Source organism: Euprymna scolopes, chromosome 19, assembly GCF_053919585.1.
Source record: "Euprymna scolopes isolate OS-2025 chromosome 19, ASM5391958v1, whole genome shotgun sequence".
Classification (NCBI taxonomy): Eukaryota; Metazoa; Mollusca; class Cephalopoda; order Sepiida; family Sepiolidae; genus Euprymna; species Euprymna scolopes.
Window position 1 is genome coordinate 49,955,057 of NC_136500.1, and position 24,378 is coordinate 49,979,434.

Sequence of the window (24,378 nt, forward strand, 5' to 3'; positions counted from 1 at the left end):
TTAAACAATTATTTGAACTTACAATTTGGTATTTGATCAGTTCCTAAGATTTGCAAAGTGTTTTATATATTTTGCCTTTTTTTTTTCCAGGTTCAAGAATGTGTCAAATCAATTACCTTAAATTGTGCAGAAATTGAAGTAAAAAGTGTCGAGTTTAAAACAAAAGGTTAGTAATGTACATTTTTTTTTTTTTTTTTTAATGAAAGATTAATGGAGGCAAGTTGACATTTGCAAGATAAATTTTATTAGAAATCCTACATATTTTATTTTTTTTAAATTTTGTGCAGAGATGGTTGAAATCAGAAATAGAATGATAGATACACTGAGAGTCCTACAAAACATGTTTTAGTTTAATATAATCACAAGAGGGAAGAAAACATGAGCGAAATTTCATGAACTGTTGTTTTTATACACAAGTATTTTTTTATCTGGAAAAATGATTACAAATAAAAATGGTTTGCTAGGGGTCAGTCAGTTGTGTTCACTTTACTTATACTGTGATTTTGTTGTGTTAAGAATTCTCATTCAGAAGTCTGTTATTCAATAGAGAAAAACTAGCATTACTGTAACATCTAATAAATAAACATCTGTTAATTGTTTTAAAAAAGAGTTGCGATCTTGTTTTGAGTGGGAATTCCTGTTACGGCTGGCACTGCGACTAGTGTTGGAATTGAGCAACAACTTTAGATTGTAACAATGAGCAGACAATCATTGCCTATGTAGCAGTAACGCTTGCTTTTTAGTTTTGCTATGTCATATCTTGAAGACTAGTTTTTATTTTATTTTTACTCACATTCACCCCTAACATGAATATAAGAAATGATAAGGTTTCTTGCTAGTCTTAAAACAAAGTTGTACGACATTATCTGAGTTTTTTTTATTACCGGTTTCAGCACTGCTGTGCTATTTGTAAAATATACTAGAGGCCCAGCAGTATTTGACAATCAATTTGGTTTGCTGTAACATCATTATTAGAACACACAGATGGTGTCTTTAGTGCTAGGCAGCATATACTTAGTTTTAAGTACAGTTTTGTCAGTAAAATCAGTTAGATGGTTTCCGTTGGAACACTGGCCATCAACTATGTGTCAGTTAGTTGTCTCCCTTTCCCTTCACGTGTGAACTTTTATTAAACCAAGTATTTTTAATGTTTTTTTTTTTTAATTTATTAGATGATAATACACTTAAAGGAGAAATATCATACAATGAAGAAAATGAACATGTCACCTTCTCATTTCCTGAAGAACTACAGGTAAATTTTTAAAAATGTTTTTATTATTTATTTTTTTTATGCTAGAACATGTCAGGACAGGTAGAAGGAATATGTATTGCATTTTCCTTTCCATTTTATATTTTTTTATTTACATTTTTTCTTTTCCTTTACATTTTTTCTTTTCCTTTACATTTTTTTCTTTTCCTTTACATTTTTTCTTATTTTTTTTTACATTTCTTTTTTTTACATTTTTTCTTTTTTTTACATTTTTTTCTTTTTTTTTACATTTTTTTCTTTTTTTTTACATTTTTTTCTTTTTTTTACATTTTTTCTTTTTTTTTACATTTTTTCTTTTTTTTTACATTTTTTCTTTTTTTTTACATTTTTTCTTTTTTTTTACATTTTTTCTTTTTTTTTACATTTTTTCTTTTTTTTTTACATTTTTTCTTTTTTTTTACATTTTTTCTTTTCCTTTACATTTTTTCTTTTCCTTTACATTTTTTTTCTTTTCCTTTTTTACATTTTTTCTTTTCCTTTACATTTTTTCTTTTTTTTACCATTTTTTCTTTTTTTTTTTACATTTTTTCTTTTTTTTTTTACATTTTTTTTTTTTTTTTACATTTTTTCTTTTTTTTTTTACATTTTTTTTTTTTTTTTACATTTTTTCTTTTTTTTTTACATTTTTTCTTTTTTTTTTTTTACATTTTTTCTTTTCCTTTACATTTTTTCTTTTCCTTTACATTTTTTCTTTCCCTTTACATTTTTTCTTTCCCTTTATATTTTTTCTTTTTTTTACCATTTTTTCTTTTTCTTTTTCTTTAGATTTTTCTTTATATTTTTCTTTTTCTTTACATATTTTTCTTTTTCATTATATTTAATTTTTTTTATTTATTCCTAATTTTTTTCTTCATTTTTTTCTCTCGGTTTTATTTATTTATTTATTTTCAACTTTATCATATATGGTGAGAAAATTGTGATTAAATATGCTATGACTATAAACACAAAATTCAAAGTTTTATTTCATCTAAACAATAACTTTTAAAAAAAAAGTTAAATTTACAGAACCTTGAAAAACATGTCCTTCCTTTTCTATAACTAATATATAAATGATTACTAATGAAGATTCTTAGGAATTAGTTGACACTTTTAATATTTCAGGAGTTAAATGCCCGAGTTGCCAATTCAAAAAGTTTCAGAAAAAGAATTCATTTTTTTTTTTTTTTTTTTTTTTTTTTTTTCTGAGCTTTGATTTTGTTTATTTCTAATTGTCCATTTAATTTATCTATTATTTATTTATTTATTTATTTATTTAGCTTAACATTTCAAGCACAAAATTTACATTATTATTTTTATACAATATTCATAATTATTTAAATGTTAAAAAAAGGTTTGTAAATCCTATCAGACTTTGAAAAATGTCTCCTGAAATGTTTGGGTTTTGTTTTTTTGTTTTTTTAACAGTTTTATTTCTTTGTTAGGTTGGAAATGGAACTCTTACTATGGATTTCAAAGGAGAAATTAATGACCGGATGAAGGGATTTTACCGTAGTAAATATGCCAATCCAAAAAAAGAAGTTACACATTTGGCCGTGACACAGTTTGAGGTAATTTTTATATAAGAATACTGGTTCATATCCAGAATTTAATCTAATAAAACATGTTGTACATACATGTCATGGAACGAAAGTGTCATATTCCAAAAATCACATAAATTTGTCAAGAATTGTTTTATAAATAAAATCATTTTTTAATGAGTTTTAGAGTATACTGTAGACCTTACAATACTGTTTTTAAAATCTTGGTAGTTCAAACTGAGTTGTCTCCCTTTATTAAACATGGCAGATCAAAATGTTTTATTTCCTCATAAAATTTTATTTTCTTAGTTTAAAAAAACTTGATCAAACATTTTTTTTGATCCTCCAACAAAGGAGAGATTGGATCTAGTAATTCCGTTCGTCTGTTTGGAATTTTCTCAGTAACTACGCCTTGGATTTTTAAAAAAAATTTGCACAAACATTAGTCATGGTGAAAGTAAATTTTCACTCATGGAAGGGGACTTCGCATGTTCAGCTTGTTCAATTTAGAATTGTATTAGGAGCTTTTTATGGAAAATTCATAATTTATAGGAGTTTTTTGACAAGCTGCGGGTTGGGTCTGCTAGGAATGCTTCATGCTACCAGGAAACTGACCTTTTTGAAGATTTTTTTTTTTTTTTTTTTTAATTTATTTTCTGTTTAGTAAAATAAATCCAAATCGAATAAAATTTACAATTTTTGATTCTTCCTATCTCTGCGCGAGGGGTGCAAGGAGAATTCGACTGAAATTTTAAAAACATAAGTTGTTGTGTTGTCAGTGGTTGAGTCACAGTCGATTAGCCATCTTGTGCAACCTTGCTCAGGACCTCCACAGTTCAGGATGTGATACAAGCCAGGAAAGAATCTGGCTCGATCCAACTAAGAGCAACACAATTGCAACAACCGCAAGATTCGTTTTAACAATTATGAGAAACCTTCTCAGCCATTGATTGCCATGACAAGTAACATCCTACTTGAGAACATTCACAGGCAACATGAATTGGAACAAATACATTTAGGACATTGCCAAGGCTGCTGCAAAGAAGATGGACTCTCTCTACTGTGCTAGAAAATTACTCACGCCTGAGATTATGTCTAAAAAGCCACCATTCTCTTATGCATGGAGTATTGTTAGATATGAGCTGGTGCATCTACCGCTAGTATCTCCTCCTTATACAGGGTTCAAAAAATGTCTCGAAATCTAACAGGTCCTACACTCTTAGCCAAAGTCCAGCCTCTGTCTCATCTCGACAATGTTATATCCCTATACCTGTTTTACAAGTACTTAAATAAAATGTGCTCTAATGAACTCGTAACACTTGTATCCCCTTGGGGGCGTACATACTCCCGACAAACAGCAAAACCTCACCCCTTCACTGGGGTTCGTAGATGTTGGAAAGCCTTCTACTCTAATAGTTTGATTCCTTATATTGCTAGACTTTGGAATTCCCTCGCCACATCCAACTGTACTGACATGCAGAAGTTTTACTAGTCAACTCACCATAATTCCCTGTTCAACAGGATCCCAAAGAGTAGGCCCTTTTAATTCAAGTAGCAATATACCTTGTTTGGGGTGAAAAAGAGTTTTAAAAAAAAAAGTTTCTGTACGTACAAATGGTTCAGAAACCCAAATTTATATTTGCAAGTCTTGCTGTAGATATGACACCTGAGACCTTCCATTTTGTATATATTAATGCTCTTCCCTATATGATGTCCTTTATCAAATTAATGTTTTACATCCTCCTAGCGCAGGTTGAATGGTCATTGATATGTCAACAGTATGTGCTTCATGTCCTTGATGAATACAGGAGTATAAACCAGATGTACGATTCGTACAAAATAAGTCTGTCAAATAATGAATTTTCATCTTTGGAAAATCATATCATATCCAACTAAGAACAAAATTGTTGAAATTCAAGTTGGTCCAGAATGGGGAAGTCATAAATATTAACTACTTTGCTCTCTCTTCATTTGTCGCTTTCTTATGTCCAAGGATCAGACGTTTTTTATATTTTTCCTTTAGCAATTTTGTTCTATCCTAATTTAATATAAGGTTATTGTCCAAAATTCCCTTGATATTAAATTAAAAAAAAAAGAAAGAAAAATTTGTATAATGTACGTATCCATGATGTAATGAAAATATCATGGTCCATAAATTGATCAAGTAGCTTTATATTTTTATCAATTATTTTCAAATTATTAATAGGAATTTGTAAGCATTACATCATAACTCTTAAGTTTGAATTATCATTGAGTTATCTCCCTTTGTTGTTGTTTTGTTTGTTTTTTTTGTTTAAAGATGGTTTTCAAAATGGCGGAAGAGTCGGCTGCTCTCCATTTACTCAAATTTTGATTCTTATTTAAAAATAAAAGTACTTGGTTAATTTACATGATTTTTGGAATATATTTTTGTTTTGTGGGTACATACATCATACAGGTTTTTCCTTTGTTTTTTAATATAGATGTAATTCAAAACAAGAACGTAATAAAATAATACACTGTCACTTTTCACATGCATTCAAAAATAAAAATGAAATCACCTAATTAGTAAAGATAGTGATTGGTGGGTAAGTCTAATTTATTTTTTATTTTTTTTCTCTCATAAAATGTATATATATGTATATATGATATCTAATTTACATAAGGAAAACACGTTGCTCTCCCCCATCATTATATATAGCCCCAATCCTCCGACTCTCTCGTCAATGACCATCCCTCTTGAAGAAGCCCGCATAAATCGGGTGAAACGTTGAGTATCCAGGTCCTTCCACCTCCATTTTATTTCATATATATACACACACACACACACAAAATTGGTTGTATTTAAACCAACCAATTAGCCTTTATTCATTTTTAAATAGATTTAATGAAAATTTTCAGATGTAATTTGTTTATCTTAATTTCATTTTTATTCTCTTTATTTCATCTTTCCAGTCTACAGATGCTCGGCGTGCGTTTCCTTGTTGGGATGAACCTGCTTTCAAGGCCACATTTGATGTCACTTTAGTCATTCCAGAAGACACAATGGGTCTTTCAAACATGGTAAGTGTGTGTGAATGGGGAGTATGTGATACTATCAACACATTGTCCCCTATCCCCACGTGTTGGGAAGTTTAAAAAAAAAAAGAGTAGTATAGCAAAAGAGGAAATAGATTTATTAGTAGAACAAAGGTATAGGAAGTTGTTTGCCAACGCCTACAAAGGAGAGCTGAGATGGAGTTTTCATTAAGGTTTAGTGGTGAATGGGAATAAGAGAACCTGAGATATATTTAGAATTAATCTTAGGGACTGGTCAAGAGTTTTATGACAGCTTTACAACGTTTGGGGACTGTTTGCAAGAGTCTGGGTCTGCAACAGGTTTGGCCAGGTGGACACAATGGAAGCAAGATCATGACTTGAATCAGGCCAGGAGAGTTTTAGGAGACTGAGATCAGCTGACATTAACTGACAAATTCGGCCTCGACAGAAAAACAAAGATATTGATGTTAGCGTTTAGAAAATAGTTTCCCATGATGATTTCACACATATACCCAGAGTGCAACTAATATTTACAGAAAATGTCAGTGACTAGTGTTTTACTTTTGAGTTATTTTATTTTTATACTTGTGAGCTAGTGTGCGTTCCCCTACGACAGTCACTAATGTGAGAGAAAACAACACTGCCATAAGAAGAGATGATGAAAGAAAAGGAATTCACGGAAACAATGTTGGGGTCAGTGATGTTGTCAAACGGGGGACCATGTAATCTCACAATTATATTAAATCTGAGTTAATCAATGTTTGTTTCCTCTAAACTTCTCTCATCACCACCACCACCACCATATTTTAATGACGCATAATACATGTTCAAATATTCACCTGTTTTAAGATTGAAAAATGTTCATAAAAATTTCATTATAATCATTTTTATTAGCCGCGATTTGCAATTGACTTTTTATTTATTGCTCTCACTCTCTCTTACTATATGTCTGTTGATTCCCCTCCCACCTTTTTCTCTCTCTCCCTCTCTCTCTATTAACCAATTGGAAAAAACAAAATGATTGCAATCCTCATCATCTATGATTTAACATGTTTTACATGCTTGCATGTATATTATAGACAAGCAATATTAGTTAGCACATAGGAAAAGGAAGAGTATAATGAGCTGAAAAGTGCTAATTTTTGTTTTTATCTTTGTATTTGTTTATTTATTAAACTGGTTTTGAGAGTTCACTTTTCCTTGATTCCAACAATTTAATCCTCGCATATGTCTGTATAGTGTTACATAGTATTTTTATTTATTTAGCCAAACATTATTGGCTACAAATGTGCGTACATGTTTCTGCTGCATTTTCTTTAGAAAAGCAACAGCAGTGGATCATATCTTTACAATCAGGCCATTTTTTTTTAACCCCTTTCAAATAACGAATACATTGTATAAAAAAAATGACTATTTAAAATCTGGTTTCATTGTGAAGATCTGGTCCAATGATGCAGTTTTTCTAAAGGAATTGCAGTAGAAATATGTATGCACATATGTAGCCAATAATGTTTGTAAAATAAACATGCTTCTCATTGAGTATGCTTTGATAAACACTCGAGATTTACATCCAGGAAACTATGACATAATCATGTATATATGTTAAAGGAAATCAAGTTTAAATGTTTTCACTTTAGTTGTATCTTAAAGAGACAAAAAGATCTCACCTCAATCATATAATTAAGCATTCTAAATCTCTATGATAATATTGCAAATGTGATTTAGCTCAATGATAAAGACTCTTAAGTCCAACAGAGCTCATATATTATAACTCAACAGGATATATTTGACATAATTATGTAATCGTGCTGCCAAAATGTAACATCAATAAATATTTGTGTACATATATTTCGGAAATTTTTAATCGCTTCTTCAACACAAAACTTCATATCATTTTATTACAATTCCAGGTAATAATAGAATCATAAAATGATTGCAAACATTTATAAAATAAAAATACCCACCCAACTCCAGGAAAAATATTTTCTTTTTATTTATATATATAATGTTTTTTCCTATTTTTATGGTTGTCTATAATAATTGGGGTCTAATGAAAATATTTTTTTACAAAGGTGGAATCGCTCGATGCACATACATTTGTGATACATCTATCATTGAGGGAATATAATCAGTATGAATTAATCATATGAAATTAGACTGAATGCACAAAGTTATGACAAGTTTAATTGTACAAAGGTACAATGTAATAAGAGATTAGCAGTTGAATGTTTTTTGAATGCCAGAGTATCAAGATTAACTTACTCTCTCACATTGGTTACCGCTTTTTAGTATCTTTTATAAACAGAGTAATCCATTGTGAGGGAGTGTCAGGATCTTCCACTATATCAATTTGTATGTACAGGATTCACACCTACATTAATTAACCAGTCATTATCAATTTTATCAAAGGGAACAAAAAGCGGGTGAAAGTCCTTCACAAAAACTCAGATAACTACAATTTCTATTGTACACTCTTTAACCCTTATTCTCGAGTGATCTCTTGGCCTTGATAAGTGGTGATGCCTATGAAAAAAAAAAAAGTTCTTCACAAAAACTCGGATAACAACAATGTTAATGGAATTTTAACGATAAGTATTAGGCATCAATTAATACATATTAACCCAAATTCGATTTCTTTGGAATATTTTAAGTTTTTAAGAAACAAAACCTCTCATTCAAAAATCCAAATATGTCAGATTTGTATTAAATTTGATCCATGGTTATTAGATACTCATTAAGCAAGGATTTTTAAGTAGAATTTGAAATTCAGTTAATCTTGCTTAATATCTGCTGTGTATATGCATATTTTTTACATACATGGTCTTGCGTTCGCAAGACTATGTAAAAAAAAAACAAAAAAAAATGGAATGCCATTTTCTTTTTAGTTGGCGTCTGTTCTTTTCGGAAATATTCTTCCTCTTTATGTTGAATAAGATCTAATAATTAACAAGATGGACTCTTTGTATCAACTTGTTTTTCTAAAATGCACAAATGTTCAATAATATTGAGATTTGAGGCCTCTGGTGAACAGATAAGATTTTCAGTTTCTCTAAGATGTTCTTTGTGCCATTTAGTTGCAAATTTAGTTGTGTGAATTGGTGCATTATCATTTTTCTGTTTAATGGGAATCGCTCCAGACAAGCCATTTACTGTAAGGAGCTAAAAATAAACATTGCTTCAAAGTCAAAAACTTGCCAACAATAAGTGTTAGATGGATTAGATTCTGACGTAGAAAACAGCAGTTCTTTCCTCTTTGTGAGAAACATCACTCCTCAAACGTGAGGACTAAAGCACAAAATAAGGGAAGCAAGAGTTATGTAGCTGCTAAAAGTTGAACAATTGTATGAGGTGACACAAAAGAATGGGACTTTTTGAAGTGTGTATTGCCAGACATAAACAAGTGGATACACTGTGAGATAATGATCTTGAGCAAGTAAACATTTTGTCGTTTTCATAACCATGGATCATTCGTTTCAACAGGATAGAGCAACATCACACACTGCACAGCAGTCATTGAATAACCATGTGATCTCAGGATTTGATAATACCCCCCTCCCTACACACACCTAGATCACCAGATTTATCCGTTTGTGACGTTTTCTTTTTCTTGTGGGGCTATCTCAAGAGTAAAGTTTACCCAACTCGACCAAGAATTCTGGATGAATTAAAACAGAATTCAAGACGTTGTAGCAGTTAATGAGGAATCTCAGCAGCAGATTTAAAGAATGCATCCATACAGGAGAACGCCATCTATATGACATGATTTTTTTTTTTAGAAATGGAAATTCTATCACTGTTTCGTGTTTTAAGGTTTCAATTACAATAAAATATTCTTCTTCCATCACTCTTGGTTTTATTGGATTATTAAAAAGTTTCTATTTCCCCCTCACCTCCACACATCCCAGAAACATTTCTGCAACCATAATATGAATCTAATCTGATAAAATGAGTTAGTGTTAGAGTAAGTAAATGTTTTATTTTTTTAATTAGTTTTCAGCTTTAAAAATCAACCTCACCTTCACCAAAAACGTGCAGAATTTATCTTCATAGCAATAATTTATCTTGCTTGATGGCCATAAAAAAATAGAATAGTCTGTAAATGGGATCATTCTATGTTAAATTTCACATGGAGTCGAAGGTGATCAGATTGGGAAATTAACAGACTTTGGAAACTCAATTTTAGATGGTTTTTTTTTTTTTCATTGTTCACTGGTATCCTTGATGAAAGGAACTCATTGAGGCAACGTATATCCCAGTTTTTTTTTCCTATAATTGGAAACACATAGAAACAACTGTATTATAATCAAGAAAGGAGCTACTTTTGTTTTTACAGTTCACAGGTTTACTTCTTCCCTATCTCTTTGGCCAAAGAAGTCATAAAAATGTGTTTTCTCATGAAGTATTTCCAATTTTTCCACTTCCAAACTAGTTTAAGGGAAGAGAGAGAGAAACTAATCTGAGCTTTAAAAATATACCTCTACATCTGATTCTATCAGTCAAGCCAAAGAGATTGTGTTCCCTTCCTGCTTCTTTGTGCCACTTCTGGAGAGCAACTTTATTCCAGAGTGTTCTTTATTACTGCACTTTTGTTGAAATCCTATTTCAAACACCTTTTGTATTCTACCTCCCTCTGGTTTGCATTCTTCTTTATTTTTCTTGATTTAAATCAATTCTTTTGTTTTATGCTTTTTTTTTTTTTTTTTTTTTTTTTTTTCTCAGCCTCAAATTAAAGAAGTACCACATAAAACTGACCCTCAATTAAAATTAGTGACATTCCAAAGGACACCAAAGATGTCAACTTATTTGCTAGCATTTGTTGTCGGGCAATTTGATTATTTGGAGGCCAAAGATGCTGATGGGGTTGTTGTAAGAGTGTATACTCCACTTGGTAAAAAAGAACAAGGACAATTTGCCTTAGACGTGAGTACAATTTTCAACTTTTGAACTGAGATCTAAGTGTAGTATCTGCTTTTTACACTCTTTCAGTCAGGAGGAAAAATCCTCCAAGACTGACGTAGCAATTTTTATACGTAGTTATTACTGACCATGCATACCTTTTTGGGCATTCAGAAATGACATAAAAAGCTTTATTTAACAAAATGTTCAACATGATCATCTTTTGGGAATTCAATCTTTACTACAGGTGAAAATAAGAATGACATAAAATTCACACGTCTACCTAATCATGGCTGACAGGATGAGAACTAATCTAACGCTGCAGATGAAATAAAAGGTTCAGTTCTATTGCTTAGAACTGTTTATATACCCCCTAGATAATAATATCTATGATTTGGAAATGTGCGTCGCCTCTAGATTTATTCACGTCAACTTTTATGAGATTAGCGCTATTTCGCTCTGTCCCCTGTTTGTCCTGCTTTTTAATATAAATAAAGTGAAACTAAATTTGTTTTTTTGTTTCCTTTTATTGGGGGGGGGGGGTGTTTATTTGATTGTTTTAAAGAAGTTTTATATCCGTTCGCTATTTTATGTTTTTTTTTTTTTTTTTTCCGATTTTTTTTTTAAAGTTTAAAACGGGTTATTAATTAGCTTATTCTTTGTCCACCCCCACCCCCCGCCCTACATACACCTCCAAACACCCGGGCAACGCCGTCGTTTTTTTTTTTGGGGGGGGGGGTTCTGATTTTTTTTTTTTTTTAAGTTTTACATTCATTGGCTTTTTTTTTTCCCCATTTTTTTAAGTTCTTTTTTCATCTTTCATGGACAAATTTCTTTTTTTTCTTTTTTTTTTCCATCTTTCATGGACAAATTCCTTTTTTTTCTTTTTTTAGGTAACGGTAAAAACTCTGCCATTCTACAAAGAATATTTTCAGATTGCTTATCCACTGCCAAAAATTGACTTAATCGCCATTCCAGACTTTCTCTCTGGTGAGTAAATTTACTAGTGGGAGGGATGATTGAGAATATTAAAAAAAAAAAAAAAAAAAAAAAAAAAAAAAAAAAAAACGGATTTGGGTGCCATCTTATTGTGTTATTAAAAGAAGAAAGAAATGCCATTTGGTGAGTGCGCGTAAGAAAATTGAGAACTTTAAAAGATAGGAGAGAGAAAAAAAAGAATAAAAAAGTGTTGCGTGGTGGATGCAAACTTTCAACACTACTGATTGGACCAAGACGTCACCAATGCAAATTTATCTTTTTAAAATGAAGCAAATTGTCCGTTTGCATATACATGATTAACAAACAGTGTCAAAACTAAGATTTTTATCTGATCCACCCACTTTAAAACAAAATTACATTTCTACATGAAATAATTGAAAAATTTTTTTTCTAATTTTTCGATATTATGTGTCCAAGAGATGAGATCACTCTTTCTAATGGTACCTGATTGATACTCACTGTGTGCGGCAGATATTTGATTTGGATAATCTAAAACTAATCGTGGCTTAGTAATTAACTACAAAATCATTTCAAATAGCCTGTGTAAAAAAAAAAAAAAAAAAAAAAAAAAATCAACTTGGCACAGGGGTTAGGTGTGAGTTTGAAAGTGTTTTCCAATTGGTGTCGTTAACCGCTAAGAAAGTTGGTATATAAGCAGACTGGAATGTTCCATTAACAAAGCCATTTCTCACAGAATTGAAACTCCAATTCAAGTTTCATAAAATAATGAAGAGCAACCTTGAAATTTGGGGATTAAAATTGATCTTAGTTTTACACAAATGCTGTGTCAACATAAAATGAAAGTTATTTTTGATTCCCAATTTGCTGAAAACTTATTTCTGCACAGACATCCTTTTAAAAGCTTGTGTAGCATGGGTATAATTTAATTAATATTGCAAAGAAAATATGTTTTGGCTTTAAGTTATATCCAGTGGTCCCCATTTATGAGATTGGAATAATCCCATGGTTGCCATTATGTACAGGTTTTCTCTGACCCCCACCCACGAATACTCCCCCTGGCCTAAATAATACTAGATCTTTCAAGACATCCCAAAACTGAAATAAATACAGCCATCTATCATTTTTAACAAAAACAAAGAATCATCCTGCAATGGATGAAAAAAATGAGTCAAGTTACATGTATCAAGTTCTTGCTGATAAAAAAGTGTGGAAAAAGGCTTGGTGTATGTGGTCTCAATATACAGTGTTGAAATAGCTATTAATTTAGCACTGGATAAAACAAATAAAGCACATTAATCAGCTTAATCGTGATGTTAAAAATTGAAAATATTGAAGAAAAAGTTATATTGTACATACTTGGAATGAAGTTCTCCCAAAAAAAATTTCACTTAATTTGATCAAGTAGTTTTTTTTTTTTGTTTTTTTTTCTTTTACAGACAAAAATCAAATTTTAATGAGATCAATCATATCATCATCATTTGCCTATTTACAGGCACAAAGAGGGGATGCCTTTAAACGCAAAATTGATTAACAAAGGATAAAATGTAAAGGGATTAAAAATAAAAAAGGACATTTCAACTCTTTCAAAATAAGTGAAAAAAAAAAATGAAAAAAAAACTAAAATATTTATCTATGTATTTCTTCTGCCCATGTTTCAAAATAATCTCTTCAAATTTTGACAAACTTTAAGCGGTGATTGGAGTTATCTCCCTTGGCGCTCCCTCCTCGTCAGTGAAAAATCAAGATGAATGCTACCTGATCGATCACATTAAAATTTGATTTCTCTCTGCAAAAAAAAAAAAAAAAAAAAAAAAAAAACTACTTGATCAAATTAAGTGATTTTTTTTTTTTTGTATGAAACATTCATCATAATAAGAACTGAAACAAATACATTGAGAAGGCTGCTGTAAAGATGGTGGGTTCTCTCTATCGAGCTAGAAGACTACTCACACCTGAGAGTATTGTGTACCTTTGCAAGGCCACTATTCGCCCCTGTATGGAGTATTGTTTCCACATCTGGGCTGGTGCATCTATCACTAGCCTCTCCCTCTTGGATAGGGTCCACAAAAAAGTTTTCAATCTAATAGGTCCCACTTCATCGACTAAGCTCCAATCCCCTGTCCCATCGCCGCAATGTTGAATCTCTGTGCCTGTTTTACAAATATTTTAATGGCATGTGCTCTGATGAACTCATTGCACTTGTGCCCCCTTGACATACATATCCACGACAAACCTATTTGCAACAAAATCATACCTCTTCACTGTTGAAGTTCCTAAATGCCAGAAAGCTTTCTACTCTAATAGTTTCTTCCTTTAAAGAGACTTTGGAATTCCCTTCCTGCTACCTGCTTCCCTGACTGTACTAATATGTAGAAGTTTAAATGTAATGTAAACCAATATCTTGTTAATCTTTCCTAGACATGGTCCCAAATAGTAGCCCCTTATGTCCAAGTGGCGATATGTCTTAATAAATCTTGCTAATTTAATGTTAATTTATTCTAAAAGCAAAACCTAAAATTATTCTTTAACATGTCTAATTTTGACCATTTCTTACTTAGAATGCTATAATAGTCGGCATTTTTTCCGGTTTTTTTTTTTAAGGTGCCATGGAAAATTGGGGCCTCGTTACATATAGAGAGAATGCCCTACTTGTCGATCCAAAGAATTCTTCTGCTTCTTCACGCCAGTTGGTTGCACTTGTTGTTGGCCATGAGTTGGCGCACATGTGGTTCGGGAACCTTGTTACAATGGTAAGCAATTCACCATGTGATATATCACTAATATATATATATATATGTGCGTGTGTGTGTGTATATATATATATATATATATATATATATATATACAGATTATTTGTCTATTTTTAAAAAGATTTTATATTGAACTTACAGAATACTTGTCCCCGGATGAGAAAAATTGTTTGAATGAAACGGTTTTGCCCAACTTATCTGTTCCTCTTGTTAAATTGTGGAGTAGCCAAGAGAGGATAATATAAACGTGTAAATTGAGTCATGTTGTATAGCCACGTATCAAAGTGACGTCTTAACATGTTATACAGCAGGTTATCACACGGAGATATATTACAGTTCGTATTTACATAAAGGTATCATATTTTATGACCCCTTAGCATTTATTGTTTTGGGCTCAAATCAAATTATGAAGTTAGATCAATGTCCAAGTAACCTATATCTAAAATTTCAAGTGTTTAGACCCAAATTTGTTGGAGTTTGGTAGAGTTTTCAAAGGTCAAGTCATTGAACTTTGACCCCTTAACAGCCAAATTTCTGGCCGAAACCTAATTAAAAAGATTTTCTCAAATCTCAATACCCCGTATGTCAAATTTCGAGTCTGTAGACCGAACATTGACAGTTATTTGGTAGGGAAATGTACACAGACAGGCAGGCACACACACATACACGTACAGACATATCCACTTTTATAGATTAATTTTCTACTTTATTGTTTTTCATGATTTTTGGATATGTTCATTATCATGACCTGAAAATAAAGTAGATGCCATTGGTTTTACTTGAAATTTAATATTCCAAATTTTGCTATTAAAACGAAGTATCAAATTAAGATATGATTTTAAACCTTATGTCTAGAATCTTTATTACCAAATCAAGGAAACCATAGGAAAACAGAAACCAAACAAAAGAATGACCAGAAAGGAGGAAGTTATAAAAACAAGACTTCAAATAGGTCATACCTCTATAGCATACTCTTACCTACTCAAAAAAAGAAGCCCCAACTCTGCATACCCTGCCAGGAACCATACACAATAAATCACATATTAACAAGATGTGGAGACTTGAAAACAAACCGACTGAATCTATATAATGAAAACACTGTAAAGAACATATTCACTCATGTAGACTCAACTACCCTTCTCAAATATTTGAAGATAACAGGGTTACTCAACAAAATTAAAAAAAAAAAAAAAAAAGAAAAAAGAAAATACCTTATTTAACTATATAAACATACACTGAATACCAGATACATACATAAAACCTATAACTATTAATGTATAGAAAAAAAAAGAAAACTCTGGTATTAAATGACCACATAGGTTGATATGCCGTAAAACCAATCAATCATAAACCTTATGTCTAGAATTTTTATTTCAATTCATAATGAATTTTGATTCTAGACAATTTTTAAGGTTTAAGCTTAAGGGATTTTAGAAAGAAATTAAAAATTATCGAATTTTGCTTAATTGGTGTCGAATGACAATGTATCAAATTTTATGCAAATTTTATGCAGATTTGAAAAAAATGTTCAAATAGGAGGCTGTGCTCATATTATGCCTTGTAAAAAGCATTTAAAATACTCCAAAGAAACTGAAATTTGGAAAAAAATTTTCTCCCCTCCCCCCCTCCCCCCAAAAAAAATTAGAGGTGTCTGAATTTTTACAATGAATTTCCATCTCTTTTGACCCTTGCATTTGAAAGTGTTTATACATTTTTTTTTCAACCCTCCTTCAGGAATGGTGGACCCACTTGTGGCTCAATGAAGGTTTCGCTTCTTGGATTGAATATCTCTGTGTTGATAACTTGTTTCCAGATTTTGAGATTTGGACTCAATTTGTTAACACTGACCTTGCAGCAGCTTTAAAACTGGACGCTCTTCACACGAGTCATCCGATTGAGGTAATTACAATCTTTTGTCATCTAACTTTTGTTTTAGATGTGACTATAGGAATCTTAGCTTAAATCTTAGCTTAGCATTGTCTTTTAAACATGCAGTGCTTAGTTAGAATTACTCATTTAAAAAAAAATATATATATAGAAAAAAATCTTTATGTATGTACTAGTCATGAACTGAAGATGTCATATTTTAAAAACCTCATAAACTGATCTAGTGTTTTTTTGTTTTTTTTTAACTAAAAAAATCAAATATTATGACGAAGTGAGACTTAAGTGATTTGATTGGCTATGATGTATAAATAAAAGGGAAACAACTCAATACAAACTATGAAGATCAAAATCAGCCTTATAATTAGTATTAAAATTGCTAAAAAATTGTATATTTTGATTTTCTTAGTTAATAAAAAAACTACTTGATCAATTTACATTAGTTTTTGGATATGACATGTTGGTTCCACGATGAGTACATGCGTCATAAAGATTTTCTTGTATTTTTTTTAATTCTACTTAAGCACCAAACTTACTTTTACCAAGAATGTGAGTTCTGGGGGGGGGGGGGGGTTAATCCAGAAAAATAATATTTTTGCTTAAATTGCAATGTCCTCACTTTTTGGTAAAAATACACTTTTTTGTGCAAGGCCATGATTCAGCGTAAATAAAAGAAACAAAAGATATAGGAAAATCTTTGTACGTACCTGTCATGGAACGAAAATGTCATATTCCAAAAATTATGTAAGCTGATTACATAGCTGATCTCGCAAGTTTTAGTTAGTGTGAAGTTATCTGCTTTGCTTTTCTTTTCTTTTTTTCTTTTTTATTTTTACTTTTTTTTTTTTTTTAAGATGGCAATGCAATACTGTTGCTTTTTGCTTACTCATAACATTTGATTTTTTTAACTATTCAACTATTTGATCAAATGGGATATTTGGAATATGACATTTTCATTCTGTACATCATAAAAGTTTTTCTGTATTTTAGTTTTTCAAATAGGTTGAATTCTGGAGAATAGAACTTTTTTTTTTTTTTAATAAGAAAAAAACATTTTTACCAAATCACTGAAATTTACTTTTTTTTTTTTTTTTTTCATTCCTATCTGACAGGATTCTATTTTCCCCCCTCATTCTCTTTTTTCTGTATTTTACTTTTTCTTGTTTTATCTTAGTTTTTATCCAGAATTCATCCAATATTAAAAAAACAAAAATAAAGAAAATTTTGTATGATGTAGTACCCATAACGAAACAAAATATCATTCCAAAAATCACATAAATTGATCAAGTAGTTTTATTTTCAAATAAAATCAAAATTAAAATAACCTAAGATCGTCTCTCTTATCCTCCATTTTGAAAACGATTCTAAAAAATGAAATAAAGCAAAGGCGATTACTAAGTAATTCAAACTTGTAAGATATACATTTTAAAGCCTATGAATTCCCTTTTAATCGCTTAAAAATGATTTAAAAATAAAATCAATAAATCAATTTTTATTTTTGGAATATGTTTTCATTCTATTATGGGGACATGCATGTAATATTTTAATTTTTTTTTTAATATGGGGTAATTCTGTTTCGTTTTTTCTTTCTTTTTTTTTCTGTTTTTTCTTTCTTCCTCTTTATCTTTTCTTGCCGTTTTAATTCTTATGACTGTTCTCTTTGAAAACAGAAAATCTTAATTTTGCCGTGAACACTGGGACTTGCGTTACAAAAAAGTTTTTCATTATCCAAGAAACACACTTGATTCAAAGTTTGACGGTTTTCTTTTTGAAAATGAATAACAAATTTTTCGTTTCAGGTTCCGGTTGGTCATCCATCTGAAGTTGATGAAATCTTTGATGCCATTTCTTACTGTAAAGGAGCTTCGGTCATTCGTATGTTACACAACTATATTGAAGACGATGTAAGTGTAAATAGTGGCTTTCCATTTATTATCTCCCTTTGGGCGCCTCTTATTTTTATTTTGGTGCTTATGCATTATGATGGAATTTCAAAGAAAATGTACATTAGGTAAAAACACTATTGCATACTCATGTCAAAATCATAAACTATGTTATCATCACTAAAACTTTAAAAAAAAATGATCAAATAAAAGTTCTGTTAGAACTATTTTTACAAAGAAAAACATATCATCTGTCCACCATTTTCTATTTTGAAATGGCGGATTACAATTATTTTTTTTTATTTGTGTACTGTTATCCTCATCTTCATAGTTGTTATTTCACAACAACTATGAAGATGAGGAGGTGCATGTTATCATAAAAAGCCTACACACCTCAAAAGCATGTGAACCCAATCTCATCCCGGCTGTGCTATTAAAAAAATGCTCCGCTGAGGTTGCTCCAGTTCTCTACAAACTTTTCAACAAATGCCTTAACGAATCTTACTTTCCTAATTGCTGGAAAACCGCTTCTGTGGTACCAGTTTTCAAGAATTCTGGCGAAAGAACTGACCCCATTAGCCTCCTCTCACTTTTCGCCAAAATATTTGAGTCCTTAATTAATCAAGCTCTAGTCTAAACTCTTGACCGACAAACCATTTAGGCAAGCCCGTTCCACAGCAGATATCCTAACTGTAATCTTTGAATGTATATATTGTTCACTAGACAGAACAGGGGAGGGTAGAGCGGTAGCCCTCAATATATCGAAGGCTTTTGACAGGGTATGGCACGATGGTCTTCTAAGAAAAATTAGATAACATGGTATCACTGGAAGAATGCATAATGTAATTAAATCCTTAAGTAGAAGAAAAATCCAAGTTGTCCTCGACGGTTGTACATCTAAACAATATGATATAAATGCGGGAGTACCTCAGGGTTTATCCTTGAACCTTTATTATTCCTGATATTCATAAATGACCTCCCTGATGAAATTTTTTCTGAGATGGGTATATTTGCTGATGACACCACGCTCTATAACAGGCACGAAGGGAAAACAAATGAACACATATCTAAGGAAACAGCAGAAACTCTAGAGGATGACTTCCATTCTGTAGTGGAATGGGGACAAAAATGGATGGTCACATTCAATGCTGCCAAGACTAAGCTTGTTTCCTTCAATAATTACGAGAAACCTTCTCTACCACCAATAGCAATCGCCAAAGATTCATTATCTGAAAGTACTACTTTTAAACTCCTCGGCCTAACGTTCACAGGAAACAAGAGTTGGAACAATTACATTGAGAACATTGCCAGGACCGCTGCGAAGAAGGTAGGCTCTTTCTACCATGCTAGAAAACTACTTACACCTGAAAATATCCTGTACCTCTATAAGGCCACCATTCACCCCTGTATGGAGTACTGTTGTCACATTTGGGCTGGTGTATCTGTTACTTGTCTCTCACTCTTAGACAAGGTTCAAAAGAGAGTTGCCAACCTGATCGGTCCTGAACTGTCATCTAGGCTTCAGCCTCTGTCCCATCGATGAAATGTTGCATCCCTCTGCCTGTTCTATAAGTACTTTAATGGTGAATGCTCTGATGAACTACAAGCACTTGTACCCCCTCGACGTAAATACCCCCGACAAACAGCTAAACCCCACCTCTCCACACAGATCTCTAGGTGCAAGAAGGCCTTCTACTCCAATAGTTTCTTCCCCAGAACTACTAGACTTTGGAACTCCTTTCCAGGATTCTGCTTTCCCAACTGTACTGACATGCAGAAGTTCAAGTGTAATGTGAACAGACATCTTTCTACTCATCTCCCTTCATAATACCCCTGCAACTTATGTCCCTGATAGTAGCCCCCTACTTCAAAGTGGTACTGTGCCTTGTTGTGGGTGAAAATTGAATTAAAAAAAAATAAATAAAAACAGTCCATAAATAAATAAATATACAAATTATTCATCTCAAAGGATTAAAAATAAATAAATAGCAAATAAGAAAAATAATATATAATACAATTATTTTATCAAAATCATAGACTGCAGTTACCTCCCTTGACGTTTAAGAACTGTTTCATTTTCTTTGTAATTTTTACTTTATGTATATTATCACCTTCCTTTAGTTATAATTAAAACTTGTCTAGAATTCTTGGTAAAATTATTTATTACAAGAAGTGGAAGGTCATAGCAATAATTTCCTTTTTTTTTTTTCTTTTTTTTTACAAAGGAATCACCACTTATCAAGACCCAGAGGACATTCAAGGATAAGGATTAAAGAGTGTACAGTGGTCAAATGAGCAATATAGTAATTGTTAGAAGTGTAAATTAAAGGGAACGGCTCATCAAGAACTTGTTTACGTTAGCCTTGAAGACAGCCATATTGTTGTCAGCTGGAAAGCAGATAAACGGAAGAGAGTTCCACAGGTGTGCAGTTCTAAGAAAGAAGCTTTGTTCATGGAATCTATGTTTAGGTTTAGGCACAGATAAAAAGTGGGGGAAATTATTGATAGTGTTTTCAGCCAGATGAGTGTTTCTTGTGAATGTTTGGCGATGAGGAACCATAGATTGGAGCTCAAACAAGCACTTGCAATAAAACAGACTCGCAACATCTCTTCTGTGAGAAAGAGGTTGCAGGGAAGAGAAATAGGCATCCTTCACTAGGCTACAAAGGCTATTCTGAACTCTGTCAAGGCAAGATAAGTCTTCCTAGCAGCTCCTGCCCAGATGTAACAGCAATACTCTATCCTTGGACGTACCTGACTCCTATATAGATAGAGAATTACATCAGCAGGTAGATATCTATTGGATCGATAGAAGGATTCCACCATTTTCCCAGCGACCTTGGCAACAGATTTGATGTACATGTTCCATTTTAGATCAGGAGTAAAGGTCAAACCCAGAAGCTTGTCAAAACATGGAGTCTTCCTAAGACGAGAGCCATTCATTTCAATTGGTGTCAGATGAGGATCAGAGCATTGATGATGTAAAGATTAAAGCTTGGTTTTAGATGAATTAAAAGTAACCACTTACTCCCCCCCCCCCATTGTACCACATGCTCAAGATCAGAGGAGATAGAATCAGAGGGAACTTGATCATTTACGGTCTTTGATGTGCTGCCATAGATGGTTGTGTCATCAGCAAAAGTGTCTACGAATTAAACGACAGTCACTCGTGGGGGAGGGTGTGGCACACAAAATAACACACACAAGCGTATTAATATATATATATATAGAGAGAGAGAGAGAGAGAGATTTTTTTAAGTGAAATTCTAAATAAGAACCCCATTTTTTTACTCTCCATTTCAAGTTCAGTTCAAAAAGAGACCTGGTGGAAATTGGAGTACAACAGCCAAAACATGAAAATGGCAGCCATTGAAATGATGAACCTGTTATGCATAATTGTGAGCATCTCTTGGTATGGACGCCTCATACAGTAAGCAGTAGACTAGGAGCTGACAGTGGTCTAGTAGTTAACAACACAGACTAACAACCTGGGTCTCCCAAGTTTGAATTCAGTTTGTTCCACAAAAATCATTTTCACTTAGGATGTTGGCAACCTGCCTGTGGTCCCTCCCATAAGTACCCAATGTCTTTCTTGAAAGAATTCTAACTATAAAAGTATCAAGGAAACCAATGCCAAAAATAGAATTTTGGGATTCATATGATATAATGATGAGCAATAAACTATCCTCTTCTCAAATAGGCAAGAAGATAAAGCCTGGGAGGAAGGTGGACTTCTTAGAACTGCACAGGACTAAATCTTGTACTGATAGAAAACTAGATGCACCAGAATGCCCAAAACTGTCTTATTTTGGTATGAAACCACCAATGTGAATGTTGCTGAACCTTATCTATAGAATCCTTGTTCAAATTTTGATCAAAATCTATTAGATGATTTTGCTTTTAGAAAATGTCTAAAATTTAAGGCTTAAGCTTAAAGGATCTTAAGAAAAAATGGAAATTCAGGAAATCTAGGTTTTGGCATTTAATGACTATGTATCAAATTTAATACAAATCTGAAATATTTTAATTTTCAAATGAGAGATTGCATCAATATTATGTCTCCTAAAAACCTTTTAAAATAAAAATAAAAATCTCCAAAGAAACTGAAAATTAGAAATGTTAAAACTTCACAAAAATTGGATGTATCTGAATTTTCATGAAGGCTTTTCACACGCACACACACACACACCTTTTTTTTCTTTTTTTTGGCCTCCCTTGCATAAAGATAAATTAAACTAAATATAGCCCATATTATCCATCCTTATGCCTAGTAGCTGTGTTCCAAAAGTTGTAATGGTTGATTAAGTAGTTTAATTCTCCCACCCACTCTGTTTGTGCTTAAATCTAAATGCAGATTTTATAAACAAAGTTTTTTTTCTAGAACTGCCTGCTTGTGGAACTGTTCTGCTGTCCTGCTTTCCAGCTGACTACAACATGGTCATCTTCAAGTCAAATCTAAACAAATTATTGCTGAATTATCCCCTTAAATAATCAAACTATCAATCACTACACCGTTGTCTCACTTGTCGTCTTACACTCATTATCTCTTATCCTTGAGTGGCTTTCAGACCTTTATAAGTGTTAACTTTCTTGTATATACACACATATATCTAACTTTACATAAATAGATTAAATGTCACTTTCTGATTGGGTATTTTTAGGATTTCCGAAAAGGAATGCACCAATATTTAACCAAGTTTATGTACAAGAATGCAGCAACAGAAGATCTATGGAATTGTCTTGAAGCCGCCAGTGGGAAGCCTATTGAAGCCGTGATGAGTACTTGGACATCACAGATGGGATACCCGGTTGTAAATGTAAGATTTTTATATTGTTTTCCTTTCTTTTCTTTTATCGTTGTTCCTTAATAATTTAAATCAAGTTGGTCAGATTCTTAAAGTTAGACTTAAATAGCATTGCATTGTAACAAATCATTTTTTTTATTTACCTCAAACAAAGCATATTGCCACTGAATTGTAAGGACTACTGTGATAGGAGCCAGATATATAGGGGAGTGGGGCAACTTAAGTGAGTAGTTAAGCCGCAAGATATTTTGTATTATTTGGATTCTTCGGATTATTGTTTTCATCTTGAGTGTTATTTTCATGACGTTTTAGTCAATGTAACCTCCAACCTTCCTCAGGTGTATCTTGTCAAAATCAGGAATCTTTCTGTTGAACTTGGGAATCTGCACAGATTTTTAAACCCTTTATTTAATCCACAGGAGTAACATGCTCTCATTTCGTTAGCCATGACCGGATAGAAGTTCTAAGTAATTTGCAGTTGTATTTTTTTATGTTGCTTACACTGAGGATTGAACCTTCAACCTCCAGAATAGTATAACTTATCACTGAATTTAACTAAGTACTTTATCCATTATGCCATGGGTCCTTGCATTGTGAAAATAATACTCAAGATGAGAATAGTAGTCCGAAGAATTCAAATAATTAATCCCCATCTCAAACATTCAGAAGCAAGATGTCTGTTTTATATTAAAACTTTTACATCTTGGTATTGCTGGGAGAACATGTAGGAAATTCCCAAGATAAGCGATTCAAAAGTATTATTAGAATAAAAAATCTTTTTGTATTTAGGAACCTCTACATAGAAGGGGTGTGTGTGGTTTTTTGCTAATTTGGTGGATCAGGGATATTTGCATTAAAGGAGGGTGCAAGTGCTGTAAGTTCATTGGAGCATTTTTTTTTTTTTGTGGAAGTATTTGTAAAACAAACACAGGGATGCAACAGTGTGCTAGGGGCTGGAGTTTGGCAGCGAGTGAGGGACCTACTAGGTTAAAATTTCTTTTGCAGGCAAAGAGGGAGAAGGGTTAGGGTTGGTGCACCAACCCAGATGCAGCAACAATGCTCCATGCAAAAAATTTGGGTCTTCATCCAACTTTTCCAGTATTCAGTTCTTTACACATATGAGTCATTTCATTTCCTTTGTAAAAATACTTATTTTGGCTAAGAATACTATTATCAGGTTGACAAGAAAGTTCTTGCATTTTTTTACTTTTAAATTCAGATGAATATATCTCGGCTCAAACAAAAATTTATTGATCGAAATAAGCACCATCAGAATCAATTCACTTTTGCCAACGTAAAACAAGTGTATTTGTGTCAGTAACATAAAAAAATCTTGTGTTCTGGTGATGATGAAGTCATTGAAGACTTTTTGATATCACTTAGGTTTTTGAAGAA

The 24,378-nt window shown here is 32.1% G+C and overlaps 1 protein-coding gene across 2 annotated transcripts in view; it reads left to right on the forward strand.

The window, feature by feature from the left end:
- LOC145303570 (puromycin-sensitive aminopeptidase-like) overlaps positions 1 to 24,378 on the forward strand; it is an 82,448-nt gene that overhangs the window by 31,573 nt on the left and 26,497 nt on the right. For both annotated transcript variants that reach the window (XM_080145083.1, XM_080145084.1), the window contains 10 exons: positions 91 to 166; positions 1,173 to 1,252; positions 2,692 to 2,817; positions 5,722 to 5,829; positions 10,525 to 10,725; positions 11,595 to 11,691; positions 14,263 to 14,411; positions 16,146 to 16,310; positions 18,095 to 18,199; positions 22,840 to 22,995. In XM_080145083.1, the coding sequence (XP_080001209.1) occupies positions 91 to 166; positions 1,173 to 1,252; positions 2,692 to 2,817; positions 5,722 to 5,829; positions 10,525 to 10,725; positions 11,595 to 11,691; positions 14,263 to 14,411; positions 16,146 to 16,310; positions 18,095 to 18,199; positions 22,840 to 22,995 (1,263 nt within the window). The remainder of the gene's footprint in view (positions 1 to 90; positions 167 to 1,172; positions 1,253 to 2,691; positions 2,818 to 5,721; positions 5,830 to 10,524; positions 10,726 to 11,594; positions 11,692 to 14,262; positions 14,412 to 16,145; positions 16,311 to 18,094; positions 18,200 to 22,839; positions 22,996 to 24,378) is intronic.